Source organism: Leptonotus elevatus, chromosome 19 (assembly GCF_054856555.1).
Source record: "Leptonotus elevatus isolate MCC_2025b chromosome 19, RoL_Lele_1.0, whole genome shotgun sequence".
Taxonomy (NCBI): Eukaryota; Metazoa; Chordata; class Actinopteri; order Syngnathiformes; family Syngnathidae; genus Leptonotus; species Leptonotus elevatus.
The window spans coordinates 11158352-11176384 of NC_141257.1; the positions used below are offsets into that span (position 1 = coordinate 11158352).

The window sequence follows — 18033 nt, forward strand, 5'->3', positions numbered from 1 at the left end:
TCTCTAGGTACATTCCATACTAAATTTAACCATAGGGTGCATTTTGACAGTATTTCTACAAAAATTAAACACCTTCAAAAGATCCATCTATCTTTTATGGCAGAGGTGGGGAACTTTGATGCTGGGAGGGGGCCACATAGAACCATGCACATGCTAACTTATGTATGACAAAAATACAATTTTAACTCATTCAAGCCAGAAATGTATAAATAAGTTTTTCAATACTTTGTCCTTCAGTTTTTTTTATGCAAGCGCATACGGAAGGCTTTGATGCGGCTTCTGACCCGAAGAGGTCGCTTAAAGCAATGGTAGTTATTACAAAAAACGTCCAGCAGTTGGCAGCAGAGTATAAGAGATCAGCCAGGGCCATGTAACAACAAACTCTTTTTGCCAGTGTTTTCAACAGTTTTGTGAATGATGATGAAACGTAACTATATTCTAATGCAAATTGCTGCAAAACGGAAACAGATACAAATATACTTTTCTTTTCCTGATGAAAGAAGAGACTCTAATCTTTCCATGTTTTTATAGCAATAAAACACAATAATCTGTGGGCTTTGCAAAATCAGTCAAAATCCATTAAAATAGCCGGGAGCAAAGGGGGTGGGGGGAGGGTGAATGGACTGATTGTCTACTTGGGTCAGTTTGACCCAACTTTGAGTCAAGAAATTGGTCTTTTAGTGTAAAACAACTCATAAATACTGGTGAAAAAAATGGGTCATTTTGTATAAAACAACCCAAAAAGTTGGGTCATATTTAAAAACCATAAAGTGGATCGGTCCATTTTTGATCCATCATTGGGTTACTTTTGACTCAACTGTTTTTAGAGTGAAACCTAAAAATGCCAAAATAGTGCATGGTAAAAATACTTGATTCCAAAACAAACAAAAAATCTAAGCAGGGGCATTTTAAAATAAATAAATAAATATATAAAGTGTTCCTTGTCAAGAAGTTTCTTATCTTCTTGATTTGCATTGAAGCCAGAAAGAAATATTAACAACTTAAATGTAAAGGGCAGAAAAGTTATACGAGTATAAAAGTACTTTTTCCTTTTAGAGCATGCACTGCAAAAAGGACTAGAAAATGTAAGAAAAAAATATAGTAAAATAAAAAAGTTATTACTTCAAATAAGCAAAATTAAGAAATAAGAAATTTTTACTTAAATTTACCTGTAAGATTTTGAAAAATGAGAAAATAATACTAGCCCCATATCAACCACTGTGGTCTTGAAAATAGTATTTTCAGACTAAAAACAAGTAATGTCAAATTTTTTTCAGGCTGTACCCCGATACCTAAGTTTTTTTTCTCTCAATATGAAAAAGCTGCTGCATTTGGCTGGCAACCAGTTCAAAGTGTACCCCGCCTTCTGCTCGAAGCCAGTTGGGATAGGCTTCAGCGACCCCCGCGACCCTTGTGAGGACAAGCAGTTAAGAAAATGGATGGATGGATGAAAAAGATGTCCTGCCATTGGTTCAGAGCATTCAAGGACCAATAGGATATCTTAGCTCGGCATGCAGTGAAAATTTCACACGTCAGTGAATGTCGTGCATGAGCAAGACACAAGATGCTGCATTCAAAGTCCTATATTAGCGTCAGAATTAATGGTATCGGCATGTTACTTGTTAGTACTCACCGATACCACTGTTTTAATGCAGTATCGTATCAGAACAACACTACTTAAAATATTTTTTTTTTTAGTTTTTACGCTTGGATAACTTAGCAGGGAGGTAACAGGTCCCATTTTCTTTGTCATGACCTAGCCAGGAATTGAACCCACAACCTTCAAGTCTGAGGGTAGGCACTCTACCACTAGAGCTTAGTAAATATAACGAAATGAACCATATTGCACTCATCTGTTTTCATACTTGTATTTTTTTTCCATTTATCTTATTACTAGATTATGCAAAATCTTAAAATAAGAAAACTCCTGAAACCTGAGTTCAGGGTCTTTGATGTTGGTTAGTTGTCATCTTAAAATGTGGGAAATGCTTGTTTTAATCCTCACATAATAAAGTAAGAAATATCTTCAAATAAGCACAATGATCTTGCCTGACAATTTCATTTTAAGTAAAAAAAATAACTCGAGTAAGCCAATTTAGGTTAAATTTAAGAAATGATTTCTTACTTAGGATTTTATTTTTTGCAGTGTGACTAATATGTGTGTTGGTCTGCATACTTGCAAAGAAGTGGTGTGTATTGTGTTGATGGGGGGAGTGTCGTGGGTCGAACTTGTGGACCATCTGCTGGGACAGCTGGGGGGAGTATGAGTGGGCTCAAGGCGGGATTTAGGGTATGATCTGTCCCAGCCTAGTAGACAAGCTCGGGTTCGTTGTTTTAAAAGGTGATTTGGGGATTTTAGTCATCACGTCAACTTTTCCAGCGTGCCGATTTGCAACTCTGCAGTTGAGTCTCTTGTAGTCTTTCTTTCCCCAAGCTACGTCTCTCATATTCTGAATTATCATTTATGAATATGGAGAAGAGCCTTGATGGGTTTAAATTCATCACCATCTTCTGGGTCACCCCTCCCTTTGCTGTTGCGGTGAGACGCAGGATCGTACCTCTGAGCATATGCCAGCAGTCCTGTAATGTGGTTTAACTTTAGCTTTGGTCTCTGGCAGACTTGTTGATGCCCGACCTCGTTGGCCGACCCGCAGCTCATGTGCAGTCACTTAGAGCGGACGTGAGCAAAATGCGGCCATTTCCAATGAACTTTTTAGGCCGTGAGTGGCGTTATCCTAGTCCTGAAATAGCGTCGTCCCCCTCCTCTGCTTTTTCTCCCTCAGTGGTTGTCCTCAATGTGTTCGTCTGTCTGGCCCAACTCAAGAGGCTGCTGGGGTGTTCTGCCCTCTCATCGCTCAGATCTCCCCGGAATCCCACTTTTAATCGCCCTCGATATCTTCTGCGAGTTCCAACTTTTGATTTGGATTAGGATCAGTGGTAATGCGGTTTGGATCATATGGCGAGTAACTATAGCAACAGCTTTGAACCCAGGTGGAAGTAAATAGTGTGGAGACACTGACCTATTTCTTGCTCGGCTCCCATCAACCTGGTGGGTCATGTGGTGCCGGCATCTGTGGCCGCCGCAGCACAAAATGAAACATTGAGCGAGGCTGGATCTTTGCTATTGAGCCAGGGATGTCTAAACGTTTTCCTCTGAGGGCCACATCCAGAAAAATCTAAGGGTGCAAGGGCCACAAATGTCATTTATTAAATACACCAAAATCAGTCAAGCAATTTTATATTGTATATATTACAGTTACTTTGAAAAAAATATATCGTAAAATGAGATGAGGCAAATTTTTTCGAAATATTAGGGGTGGCCCGGCCCTTTATCCCATTAGATTAGAGTCACCCCTGTACCAAACAGCAGCCAAATCCCATCTTTATATTCCGAAGCAAAACGAGACAATTTTTGAAGCAGTTAATTAATTAATGTAATCGGTTCACAATTCCCAAAAACAATTTTTGCTTCTAAAAAAGAATAAACCAGTTATTCACCACAGCGTTGGGAAGATAAATGTTCCCATTTTACTTGTAAATAGTTCATATCTAGAAAAGCTCTACAGAATATGAAATGAATTGAATACTAGTAGTGGCAGTCTCCATCAACTGTAGGCTATAAATATAGTTTTTATTATATGCCACGGGCCTTTGAAAAATGGTTGGCGGGCCACAAATGGCCCCCGGGCCATAGTTTGGACATCCCTGCATTGAACAAATGAGCTTCCTCACTTCACTCCCTTAAAATGCATAGAGAATAGTGCTGTCACTATAGAATATTTTCTAGAATCGATTCATCTATCAATTGTTCAATCGATGAATCGAATTTATTCTACTTTTACATTAAAGTGTATTACAAAACAATTTATTAACCAGTGATTGGTGTTTAGATGGTATTTCGTATTTATATAGTGATTAAAAAAAAAAAAAAAGGGGATTGATGTACATGTTACCGGTTTGGTCGTTGTTTTCCAAAGTAAAAACAGATGTTTGTAGATATCTTATTTTGATTAAACACAGTAGATAATCAGTCTTCTTTGGCTCAAAACGATTACTCTATTATTAACTCATTCACTGCCATTGACGGCTATAGACGTCATAAATTCATTGTAACTATTTCTATTAGTTTAACATTCTTTTCCCACTTTTGTTAACAAGAGTATGAAAACCTAGATTTTTTTTTGTACATTTAGAACAGATATAAAATTTGTGATTAAACGCGAGTTAACTAGTGAAGTCATGCGATTAATTCTAATAAAAAAATGTAATCACCTGAAACCCCTAATTTTTTAATAATCTTTTATTTAAAAAAAATAAAAATAATCTTTTATTTATTTTTTTAAGAAAAGATATGTCAATGGCAGTAAATGAGTTAAAATGGTTGTCGATTAATTTGATAATTGATTTCTTATCGATTAATTTTGATAGCTCAAATGGAGAATAGGCTAGTTCCCCTTGTTAATTTTGTTCACCAGCAAACCCGATACCTATTAAATTTGAGAAATAAATTATATATTTTTCAATAAAGTTTGGTGAATACGCATAGGAAACTTGGTTAATAAGAACCACTGCTCTAATTGTAACTAGGGATTCACATAATACTTAACCAATAAAATTGGAGTAAAATCTACATTTTAGTTAATAAATGAAGTGGAATATAAGTGAAAGTATTATAAGAAAATTCTTAAATAAGTGTCGCAGGCATCTTGAAGTCTTTTTGGCTACTGACCTCAAAACAATTCCTATTTGAAAGAACCTCTTTGTGCATTTGAGCAGCAGTCATGCACCAAATCTAAATCGACCTCAGACCAAAGCAGGACAAACAAACAAACTGGTACAACGATGACGTGTTGACCAAGTGAAGGCTGACCCAACTGGCAGCAGTCCCGCACAGAAAGTGAACACACGAGCACATAAAGTGGATCAAAACAAACTAGTTTAGATGTAGCCTAAATGTCAGTCTTTATGTTTTGAATACCTCAATGGTGGTCATAAATATTCCTGTAGTGCTTTTCCTCATTAGCGTCGTGGTTTGACTTTCAGCAATAAGCAGGGTAAGCTTTTAACTTATTGGGAACAGATTGACTAACATTTCACGCATGTGAACAGAGATGGGTAGTAATGCACTACATTTACTCAATTACAATTACTTAACTCATTCACTGCCATTGACGGCTATAGACGTCAAAAATTCATTTGAACTATTTCTATTAGTTAAAAAAAAAAGTATCCACTTTGTTAACAAGAGTATGAAAACCTAGATGCGACAATTTTTAATCGCCTGACGCCCCTCATTTTTAATAATCTTTTCTTTTCTTTTTTTAATCTTTAAAAAAAATCAAAAATGAAGAAAATATTATAAAAAATTAGGGGCGTCAGGTAATTGAATTTTTTAATTGTAATTAATCGCATGACTTTACTAGTTAACTCACCATTAAAAAAAAAGATTATTAGAAATTAGGGGCGTCGGGTGACTATTTTTTAAAAATTGTAATTAATCGCATGACTTCACTAGTTAACTCACGATTAATAAAAATTTGTATATCTGTTCTAAATGTGCAATAAAAAAAATGCTCTGTTTTCATACTCTTGTTAACAAAAGTGGAAAAAAATGTTAAACTAATAGAAATAGTTCCAACGAATTTTTGACGTCTATAGCCGTCAATGGTAGTAAATGAGTTAAGTAACTTTTTACATCAATTGTAAGCTATTTACCAGATTAGTTCTATTGACAGATACTTTTTACTCTTACTTGAGTATTTCTGTTAACAAATACTACTTTTACTCCATTACATTAAGCTAATGTTACCACTACCGACATTAGACTCCATTCCACCAATCAAATTGAGCCAGGCAGTCACATGACTGCGCAGTCTCCACAGTTGTTTTTTTTGTCAATTATTTACCTCATTTATTTAACTCAGTGCTGTCATGTCTGCCTAAAATTTTGACACAAAAACGTCATTTTGAAAGAATTGAAATTCTGCAAAACTTGCTGAAAATGAATCAAATACATGTCAGTGGTCGCAGTTTGCTCCACTGTTGATAACGTATGACTCATTTTTATTATTTTTTCCCAGAATGCCCCCTGAGAAGACTCAAGTGGTGGGGGGCAGCTGGTTGAAATAGCCCAACTGTTTCTGACAGCAGCGGTGCTTATTATAATTGAAGAAGTAGCCGAGAATGCATGCGATGACGCCAATACTAGTCAGGTCGCTCGAATAGTCCGTTCTCCTGTGGACGCAAATGCTGCCGTTGCCCTGGCGATGCTTTAGTGGGGAAAGTGATCCGATTAAAACCATCCATTTAAGTTGATGACATTTCAGCCTTTTATTGCCAAGTGGGCTTCTAACTGCTCAGAAAAATGACAATTAAAGAAAGGCAGAACCCCCCAAAATTTTTTTATTTTGTTTTCAACTGAATCAAAGGAAAGTATCCACTTTTTGTTTGGGCTCTTTTGTTGTGACGCTTCGAGGCCTGACCTGCTTCGCTCTGTCAGTTTTATGACACTTTCTGCCGCTTCATTCCCTCCCGGGACCCAATTACACCTTCAAGAAGGTGACACTGAATGAAGCATAAAGTTTGGGGTGGAAAAAGAGGGCAGAGGGCATCGGCAGCACACGTTGACAAAAGGATAGATGGAGTTGAGGAAAAAGGTGGCGCGATGATGAGACCCGACCTTCTGACTTGTCATACTGGAGCATTCTGTCAGAATGTTCCAGAACTGTCTTCTGTTTGTGTGATGTTGTCAGAGGGATCGTTAAGAGTAAAAGTCACAAGCTCTTGGTCAAGTTATTAATCTGACAGGCTGTGACACGAAAAGCGTGCCTCTTGCTCATTCAGACACCTGTGAACAATATACAACAAAAGCGATGATCTTAATTACAAAATCTCACAAAAGTGAGCACACCTCACGTTTCTGCAGATTAGGGGTGTTAATAACGAGTTATTTTAAAGTTCCTTTAACGCCACTCGTGTTTCGTACCACTTGATTTTTGCACTGTGCTGTCATCAATGTCCAACATTAATGGCTTATGCCATCTACTGGCAGAAAGATGTAGTCAACACAAATCAATGTCTCGCCTCAATCCGTTTTTTACAGCACTTTTATTTTTGAACTTCAAATAACTGAATTACTATGAAATTATTGTATCAATGAACTAAAAGGTTAACATATTTCTCTACTTTTATGTTAACAAAAGTATGAAAAAGTGGGGAGAAAAAATATATAAATTTTATTTTATTGTACATTTAGAACAGTTATAAAATGTGTGATTAATTCATCGTGAGGAAATGATTGAAGTCATGCAATTAATGATGATTGAAAAAATTCCCCCGACTGCAGATTATTTGATATTTTTGTGGGAATGCTGAAAGCTGAATGCTTATGAAGTACATGAAAAGGTAAATTATGTGAAAATTACAAAGTATTAATTGTAGTTGAAAGATAAATGAATAAAAAGAACACTTGAACTGCAATCTGTCTAAGGTGGGATTCGAACCATCGCCTCCTGTTTAACGGTCAAAGCTCCGCTGCACGAGCTGAAGAGTCGTCAAAGCGGGGTTTGAACCCAGGTCTTTCGCTGTGGCAGGCAATTGCTCAAACCAATCATCTAGAAACAAAACTTAATAATGACTTCAAAAGTAATGGATGTGAAATAATTTGACAATGATTAGTATTCAATATTGCATTTGTACTAAAGTTGTCCAGGCGGGGTTTGAACCCATTAGTCTAACCCCTGACCAAACTTCAAATCATGGCTTATGGCGTATTTCTATCGAAAAGTGTCATCTGATGCTGAAAGCTATCAATGTTGAATGCTTTCAGCATTCCCACAATTAAACACTGAAGAAAAGACACTTGGGGCATTTTCACTTATGGGGTGTACTCACTTTTGTTGCCAGGCGTTTAGCTAGTAATGGCTGCGTTTTGAGTTGAGAACTCAAAACAAACCCCCCCAAAAAAGCTTTCTCTTTCCTTTTGCCTCTCTCGAGGACAAAAATCCTCGACACCATCCTGCACGAACCATTTAATTCACAATTTGAGTGGTTGGATGAAAAAAAAAGAAAAAAAGAAAGTTTTTTCACTTTGATTTCATCAGCATATTATTCCCTGGGAGCGACTCTGCATGGAGCTCGATGTTGATCTGGTTGTCCCATAATCGGGCAGACAGCAATAATAACCGCATCATGCTCGCTGGCTACGCTTTGCCACACATACGCGGCCCGGACGCTAATAAAACAGCGAGTGATTCCTCCATAATGGAGGCACCAGAGGCACATATTCACCTTGCATTAGCTGCAGCCTGCATCTCAGAGGCAGTGACGGGGGGAGAAGGATGGAGGCCGGCCGCTTAGAGGGTGAGACAGGAAGCTGAGATGAAGGGGTGGAGCCGGTGGCAGCAGGAGGTCTGGGGGCTCGGGCGGCGGGAGCTCTCTCCGCACCCCAAATCTGTCTTCAATGCTGTCGACGGGGCGATAAATTATTCAGCTGCTGAATGTGGACTGTTCGGCTCAGTGCAGGTCATGTTTTTATACATAATCTTTAGAGCAACTCTTCAGACTCGGTTCAGTGCAAACAAAGCATGTACAGTATATTTCACTTCCTTTAATGCCCTCGCTGTGGGAAAGGAGAGCCACAATCACCAAGGCACTTTTTAGCAAATTTTTAAATGCAGGATTAACAGTCAAAATATATATTTTTAAAAACATTTAATTTTAATGTATTAAAAAATATATATATATTAATAATACATATATAATAATTAGTGCTGTTAAAGCATTAACTGATTAATGAATCACAAAAAAATTATCACATTATTCATGAATTAACGCAAAAAGTAAAGCATTTAATAAATGTTTGCGTATCACATTTAGAACATTTGTTTATGTCAAAATATCGGGGTAATTTTTTTTCTCCATTTTAAATTATGCAAGTAATTAACTGAAAAAGAGGATGAGCGTGTGCAGTGGATCCAAAAAAATGTTGAAGACGTCCTCATAACATTAAATGTCAAAATAATTAACACATAAACGGTGCTCTTCAAAATTGGCGGGAATTAAAAAAAAAGCCTTTTTTATTAAGCGATTAATCATGAATAATCAAAATTATAAAATGTGATTAATCTGCTGAAAAATGTAATCGTATGACAGCTCTAATAATGATTTAACTATATAATATATTATAATATATAATAATGTAATACAAATATAATATAATAAAAACGGTTTTATATAGTCTCCCTAAATTTGAGATTTTACCGATCTCATGATTTTCATTTTTTGCATTTTATCCAAAACTTGAGAAAAAAAATTAGCGGAAATATGTTTTTTCGTTGGACCAGCCAAAAATGCTGTCAAATTTTTAAAATGCATTATGCAACAACTTTTCTGTACATATGTGTTTTTGTAACTGAATTAAGTAGCTGTAAAGGACATCTCAATGTCAGGTAAGAAATATGAAATAATTTGTATTAGTGCTAAACTCATTTGTTCCCAAAAATGTATAAATATGTTCTATTTTAAATATTACCATGCTCCCAAAGAGGTATTTATACGTTTATTTAAAAAAAAAAAAAAAATTATGCTAGCGCATACACAAGGCTTTGGTGCAGCCTCTGAACTGAAGAGAATGCTTGAAGCTATTGTAGTTATTACAAAAGCGGCTAGCAGGTGGGAGCAGAGTATAAGAGATCAACCATCTCTTTTTTTTAAAACAGAAACACTGTTTTAAACAGATTTGTGAATAATTATGACACATAGCTATATTATCATGCTAATTTCTGCAAAACAGAAACAGGTAGAAATTTACTTTTTTTCCTGATGAAAGAAGATACTCTAATCTTTCTTTTGTTTTTATAGCAATAGAACACAATATTCTGTGGGCCTTGCAATAACAGCCAAAATCCAGTAAATCAGCCGGGAGCGAATGGGGTTGCTTCAGTGAAAATGGCTGGGAGTGAATGATTAATAATAATAAAAATACACATTTTAGAACACAGTAAACTATAGATAAACATCGACAATACACAGTATATACAATTTGAGTAAAAAGAGTGCACAGAAGAAAAAAAATGACAGAATCAATTCAAGCGTAGAATCCAGTTGAAATGAATGAGCGAATACGCTTGAAAATATATTCACTGTATATAAAATGCATTTGATTTACTCGGGGGGGGGGGGGGTAAAAACCTCCGATAATTTTCCAAGGAGTTGTTTCGAATGCTCCTTAACTATGATTCAGTGCCTCTCAAACACAACAGTCACATTGTAGCACATGAGTTCTCAATGAATTTACATTTGATGAGCTGCCAATTGGGTGTTTTGCGCGTGAACTGCTTCTCAGCTCCTCACATGAGCCGAGGATGCTTCTTCACGGGTAGAATTGAGTTATTATTTTCAGCACCATTCCCAACACCTACAGTTAAATGTGTAAACGTGTACGTCAGACCGACCAACTGCGGCGTTCACACTAAGCAAACAGTTTGACTTGTCGTTGGTGTTTACGCACTTCTAACAAGGAATTACGCATGACATGACCAATCACAAGGGGGAGGTTTTGCTGCGAAAAACATGCTAACGTCACCCAGTGTGAGCATGTGTGGGTGCAACGTCGGACAGTTGGTTTTGGGGGTTCGGTCGGTGGAGTTGACGTTGTTGAGGGGTCAACGGAAGAACGTAGAATGTAAGGCAACACCTGTTTGTGTGACTGAGACTGAATGGTGACATAGCTTTGACAAATGCAGTCCAATGTCATTGGGCTATTTTTACAGATATCCTTTTTCACAGCGCCAAATGATTACATGGATTTTGCTATTAGTCTTTAGTATGTGTATTATTGTTTTTTATTTTTATATGAATACATTATTTTTTGTAATATTTGTATTGCTTGAGTGTATCTCAGAAGATATTTTTTTCGTACAGCCAAAAGCTACTTTGGTCTAACTTTTGTTTGTCTTGAGTGCTTTTCCACTATCAACCGCTAGATGCCAGCACACTGATTTAGTTTGAGTTGGAGTAAAATTGAAAGAAGAAGAACGAAACAGGAAGCCTAGCTTTTGTTGAATTGTTACTGAATGCCATCTACTGTAATCTTGCTTTTTATGCCTACAGAAAGTGACAACTAGAGGTATATTTTATATGATACATCTTTGAGCATGATAAGTACGTCGTTATTTTTAAAATATAAAAAAAACGGGACAGAACAATTTCACAGAAAATCAAAGTCTCACCAGGAACTACTTATCTTACAAATCAATGTCAACCTAAAGATAAGTTAATTTTGTTCGTTTTTAGTGACATTTCTTCTTTCCCTTTTGCTGTCAATTGTTCATTTTTAGTGACATTTCTCCTTTCCCTTTTGCTCTTTTGCTGTCAATATGTGCTCAACTGGTGCACACATGGCCAGAACTATTCCATAGCAAGTAAATATTATGTAATCTTCGAGTCTTTTAATCATAACTTACCTTTTCAAAATGACAGCTTCCATCTAAGCTTTTCTCAGGAAAAGGGGACTCAATTGCCAATCTGGCCTGTTTGCATGAGCCAATCCTGTTTCATTAGTCACATTAGCAACATTCAAAAGTGTCCACAAATAGCTGGTCGGCATCTACTTCAGAGACTTTTCAACTCGGGTTCAAATGAAGTGCGGCCACTGTTGGAAAAAGGAACATTTCATGACATACAAGCCTAATAATAAGCACAACGAGCGTGCACTGTGAGTCCTGCGGGCCTTCACTGGGATGTTGAGGGATACAGTAGAGAATTATTTTGGATAGGGATGCTATTGAGGCTGAGTTTTGTGTTGTGCCAGCTTGTGTCTGCCACAGGAGTGGGTGGGACTGTGCCCGAAGGCCAAGAGGAAGCTGGTGCTTCCTGGATCATCTTTAGCTGATTGTCAAACAAGGCCAGCTGTCTTCGTAGAAAATAGAATGTTGGCGATAAATCAATATATTAATGTTAGATGCTCCTCAAATAACATGCCAGTCTTTATGTTGTGCTAATCTAATTACTGGCCACACCTTTAAGTACACCACCCAAAAAAAAAATATTATATGAGGCATTATTTATTACAAGACCCTACAAGCTTTCCTTCCTCTTTGTATAAATTTGAAAATCCATTCATCAAAAGTCTTATGAGGAAATTTAGTGAGTGGATATCAGTATAGATTTGATTTCCAATTTTCGATTTGTGCTAAAATGCAGTATCTAATAGGAATGTTAAATATCACTTTTTTTCTGACTTTTGTGTAGCCCCCCCCCCCCCCAAAAAGAAGACATAATAATAATAATTCTCATGTAATCTGGTGACTTTCCAGGGGCAGAAGTTTATTTTTTTAATTTTTTTACATCATCTTGAATTACATTGTCTTTTGTGTTTCAGTGTAAGAAAAGCAGCGTTAGCTGTTAAGGTGTGCCCGTCCAGCATCCGGCTACACATGCGCGGCAAGCCAAAGACTGTTACCGTGGAAACCAAGGAGGGCCAAGCTAACCCTGATTTCAAGAAGAGTAAAGATGGTTTCATTCTACTGGTTCCGGCCAAGTGAGGCAGTCACTTCAACCAATCAAAGCTTTCAAAGATTTAACTTTTTTTTTTTTTTTATGGCCACAAAGATTTTTTAGAAACTATTGGAACTGTGAATGCTTCTTGGTAACAGAAATAAGTGTCACGTTTAAGGGAATAAATTATTTCAACTGTTGTGTGTTAGGATGTTCAGTAATAAATAATTCTCCATTGCATCTAAACAAATATTTGTTTTTCTGAAATGCGCTGACGTCATGTTTTGTGCTTTCCTGTATGCAATCTTCTCAGTTACAAACAATATCCTGGTGTTTAGGCGGAAGGAAAAACAGTTGGATTTATCTTTAATCCAAAGCGTCCGTTGAAAACATGCAATCTCGCTCACCGGCTGCAAAAAAAAAAAAAAAACGGGACCAAATGACGCTTGAGTTATTTCCTGTCTTGTCCCTTTGGTGTCCTCAGGATTAGATCAGAATTGATGCAGACGTTTTGGCGCAGGAAACCTTGCTATCAAGATGTCACGCAAGCGTAAAAGTAAAAGGAATTTTGTCAGTTTGCAATTGTGATTTACTGAGGCCAGTGAGGCGTTATTGACAGTCTGGGGTGTATTCATGCCTACTAACACCAGAAGGGGCTTAATTGGACTCTTACCCACTTATCAGCATTGCGCAAAACCCTCCTGACATCCTTTCCCACACACTCTAACATCAATTCACACCTTGAGAGACTAACAGTCCTCACGTCTGTGTGACTTGAGTGTGTCGGTGCATGTGACCTCAATGTCTTTTCGATAGTATGAATGTGTGAACGACTTGAGGGGAAGTTAAGACGTCTCTTCTTGTTAGCAGGGCACGAAAGCAAGCCTGCAGGTTGCGTTTGCCAATCAATTCACCATAATGTGTAAGTTGCTCCTCCACAGGCCCATATTTGGACGGACCGCCAATCAGATTCCACCGGAGCTCAGCGCATCCCATTTACGAAGCACCGGATTGTTGTTGTGATGTAATCCTTTAATCATTAATGCAAAAGATGTGATTAACAAATGATGTGTTTATTCAAGCGAATCCCTTCCATCCATGATTAATAAGCATTATATACTGATGGGTTTTTGACCATTTTCGTTCTCTCCTCCCGTTCACAGCAGCAGTTGCCACTCGGCTGCGCATCAGATTCCTCACATAGCTCCTGTCACATTACGTGGAGAGAGACGTCTTTGTGTTTAATGGTGAGTTTTACTTCCTTGTATCGAATAAAATGTGGAACGGCACTCATAGATTGCACACCTTCACCAATGCCATCTCATTTTGATATACCAGCAGCAAATTCTAACCTTTATGGAACTTCTGCAAATGCAATAAGGAGAAGATTATTATCCATACATTCATTTTCAATAGAGCTTGTGGTGTCAAACTCAATGCCCCGGGGGCCAAATGCGGCCCTGAGGGAAGCCGTAATGGCCCGCGAGAAAGTGTACCCCATGTTGGAATGTTAAAGTCTGGAAAACAGGAAATGATTGACATATTCTTCAAAATCTTTCCCAAAATGAACAACTGCAATCATCCAGGTTTGACAAATCCGCAAAATGGCCGCACACACGTCATTTTTCTCGTTTTATTTAGCCTACGAATTGTGATTGATCAAACATAAGATGGCTGAATTTGCATTTGTCTTTTTCTGCTTTTGTAAACATTTTGCCAGAGGCAAAAATTGGCATGACATATTGTTTATTGCAGCAAAACAGTTACGGAGCTTCTGAATGAGGTTTCGTTTGGAGCCAGTCACAAGAAGGAGTCATGCCATATTTTCATTTTCATTTGCTGCTCTCTCCCAGATGCTTCTGTACTTCTGTTTTGAGCCCAATGTTACGCAAGATGTGCACTCCGGGATGAGTTAAACTTTATGTGGTTGTTGGCGTCCACTAACACTTCCAATTCCATCACTTCAGACTTTATTTTTGCACTTGTGATGCTGATCCAAAAGTTCTATATTACATCACCACTTTTACACCTGTTGCCAACAGTGCCCGATCTTGTTAGCATGAGTAAAACATGACATTTATTTTCCGCTATTTGGAATCCTAGTGCAATTTCAGTAATTACGTGCAACACATCCACTGACGTTGCGTACAATCTGGCCCTTGGAATAGTTAATTTTTCTTCATCTGAACTTTGAAATCAGCTGTGACAGACTCTAGTTGCGCTTAATGAAGACAAGTGGCAAAAGAAATGGTTGAGTGGATGCTTCTTTGTCTTGTCACTTTATACAAATACGAGTCGTCTAGCTCTAATCTAATTGATCAGGCCTGGCTGATTGTTGATGCAATCTCTTAAAGCACCATGCAATTCCATTACAGAGGGGCTGGCACCTGCTCTGCTTCTCTTTCGGGATTACCAGCCGCGCAGCTAGGATTTTGTAATGAGTTGGAGAGGATTTAGCATAATATGTGTCCCAGAGCTGTGTTTTTTTGCCCCTAAATCCTCTCAGGGCAGACCCACCACTGCTTTGGAGAGCCCAGCAGGTTTTTCCTGCATCTCTCCATTATCAGAACCGAGGGGAGGTCACATGTTAGAGATTACAGTAACATGAGGGGCAGATTGCTATTCACTTGGCTCCCTCTAAAACAACATGCCAACAGGCTGGATGTTTACTAATCTGGACATATTTGAGATACCAAAGGGTTGTAATGTCATTATTTAAATGTATAATTAATATTTGAGGAATTAGAAGGTGTGGTTTTATGACTAGCTGGTCTAACTACCAAGTTAAACTGGCCATCTCTTCACATTATTAACTATTTAAAAAATAATAATTTTGCATTATTTATATTATATTTGTTTTGTACTTTAAATATTTTTTATATAATTATTATTATATTATTATTTTTCATTATTAATGAAAACTAACAAAATAGCTGTATCTAAAATTTAAAACACATTTTCATTTACTTTATTAACACAATATTTAGTGACCCCCCCCCCATATTACACTCGCCAAATACACCATATACTATATCAGAAAACTAATACTAAAACTAATAAACTAATCTAAACCAAAGCATTTAAAAATAAAATAAAACTAACAAAAAACTGCTTTAAATACCAACTAAAACTAACAAACAGAAGTAAAAATGAAAGAAAAATTATTAAAAATCCCAAATTATTATAACCCTGCCGCCACATAACAAAATAAATCATCATTTATGATTTTTTTTATAGTTCTAATCAACTTTTCCATGAATTCCTGCTGTAGGCGTAAAATTACAAAAAATCATGTCACCATTTTAATAAATTAGAAAAAAAGCATCTTTTGTTTACGGTAATTGTAATCTGATTATTTCAAAGCACATGATATGACCATTATGATGTCAGAATGTTCATTCCCCCACTCCAATTAGTTGTATCAACTTAATATGTCAGATTCCCCTTCACTAATTAAATCATCAAATGGGGGCGAATTGGTATGGAGCTTCTTCACGAAGACCCCTTGTTCCCTCAACTAGTGTTACTATCTGCTCACAAATGTGGACATCATGTTCTTGTTGTGGATTCGTATTAGTTTTCAAACAATGGGCCCTGACTTGTTTTCATAAGTCAATAATTCCGATATAATTGGTGGTAACAAATAGCAGAAGTAGACTCCCAACAACTTTCTTGTCAATTTTAACAAACTAATGACATTTTCCTCAAACTCAAATTCATGCGAAACACTTACCACGGGACGCCCGGTGCCTTAATTGTTTACCACCATATGTGACCAATGAATATATTCTTGCGGTTTAATTGGTGGAACTGGTTCCATGGACAAAACAAATGGAGGTTTGTTACATTAAACAAGAGAGACATAAAAGGTGAAATTGGCTGTTGTTGAATTCAAATGTTGAGACATAAACAGGCATGGCCGACTTTGAACAGTACATCTGGCTACCAGATCCAAACCACTTGCCGACCATAATCCTTTTCTAGGAAGCATCAGACAGAGGCCGTTTGCAACATGCGTGATCCCAGCGGGCTCGTAAAAGTCAGTGAAGAGCAACCGAGGCCTCAGAAAGCAACCACAGAACAGAAGCACCAAAAGTTGTGACACAAGGAGGCAGAGCCGGGTGATTTGTGCCCTTGGAGGACACAAAAAAGCTGCTCTGAAGTCAAATAGGGTGGCAGCCATCTGCGGCAGACCTCTTCGTCTGCCCTTTATTTAATTTTTCATCAAAGCATCCCGGCCTCGTCTGCCTCACCTCTCTAGCCTCCGAGTGGGTCGGCCCCTCCTTCACCACTGACCTTATGTCCATCCACGGCCCATATGGCGTCAACCCTCGCTGCCCTCTCAGCATGTTGACCACCGCAAACTCATTATTAATGTCACTTCCATAATCATTTCCCGATATCAGAAAACACCTGGCAGATCTATTGCGTTTTGCCGAGTAAGCTTTTTTGACTGCAAACCTCTTGGTTTAAAGTCAGATGCAGTGGAAATAATTTAATTGCACTGGCCTCAGTCTTTAAAGTGCCTTGAAAAGTAATCTGGGGGCTGTCGTGAAGCACCGACCACCTAGCTCACACCCATCAGCTTGCTAGCTGGCTGGTTCGGCAGCTACATGCTAGTACTGAAGGTATTAGCGGTGAGCAGATATCTGGCAGCTGGGTGGCCTGTTAGGCTAGCTAGGTACTAGCTTCTAACCATTAGCGGCTAGCTGCTAGCCTGGTGGCTGGTTACACTACTTATGTGCTAGCTACTAGCCTGGTGGCTGGTTACACTGCTTATGTGTTAGCTGCTAGCCATTAGCTGCTAATGTCAGCCAGCAAAGTGCTACTACAAAGTATAATGTAAAGTAGGATACCAATTTGAAAAATTTGACAACTGCCGAGTTGCTTTTTTGTTGCTGGATAGCCTAACTAATTGTTGCGTAGTAAGTGGACACAAAATGGCTGATGTGTCACATTATCACAACGATGAGAACTAAGCTATTTTTTTTAATTTTTTTAAATAAATACTAAACAGCTAAACAGCAGCAGAAGATATGTGTATACTTTCAATCTACACGTGCCAGCCACTAATGAGCATAATTGGAAACCGTTTCTCAAAGCATGTTAGACTATTGTGCGAAAGACACCAGCACACAACTGCAAATATGGTTAAATGTGAAATATGAAGATAGGCGGACAGTGTTGCAGGTACCCCTCTGCTCACTATAGTGCTAAATGGGCTCATAAAACCACACTGCTCCACTGGTGTCCCTTTTTTCATGTCAGGAAAATGGCCTCTGAGCTCTGCAGGGTTCTCTCACGCTGAGAAGCTGCGCACACACCTCCACGGCACTTGCGAGCCAAGCAACACTTCCACCTGTGGTTGCAGCATGGGGGTGGATTGACTCCACAGACAGCCTCAGATGGAGCACAGCCCTCACAGGAAGCTAAAAGGCCATCTGCACCCTGGGCCATTGTGAGGTGGGCCTTCAAGCTATTTTATGTCTCACATAAATTGTGAATGAATTGTAAAAAAGGCAGTTGTAGATGCAA

At 38.0% G+C, this 18033-nt stretch overlaps 1 protein-coding gene across 6 annotated transcripts in view; it reads left to right on the forward strand.

Moving 5' to 3' along the window:
* Positions 1-18033, forward strand: part of myo1g (myosin IG) — a 48603-nt gene that overhangs the window by 22690 nt on the left and 7880 nt on the right. For 3 of the 6 annotated variants that reach the window (XM_086062199.1, XM_086062200.1, XM_086062201.1), the window contains exons 23-26: positions 12383-12507; positions 13440-13522; positions 13662-13745; positions 17767-17961. In XM_086062199.1, the coding sequence (XP_085918325.1) occupies positions 12383-12507; positions 13440-13522; positions 13662-13745; positions 17767-17781 (307 nt within the window). In that variant the 3' untranslated portion in view covers positions 17782-17961. Of the gene's footprint in view, positions 1-12382; positions 13746-17766; positions 17962-18033 lie in introns of those variants that run through there. The other 3 variants (XM_086062202.1, XM_086062203.1, XM_086062204.1) reach the window with 3 other exon arrangements.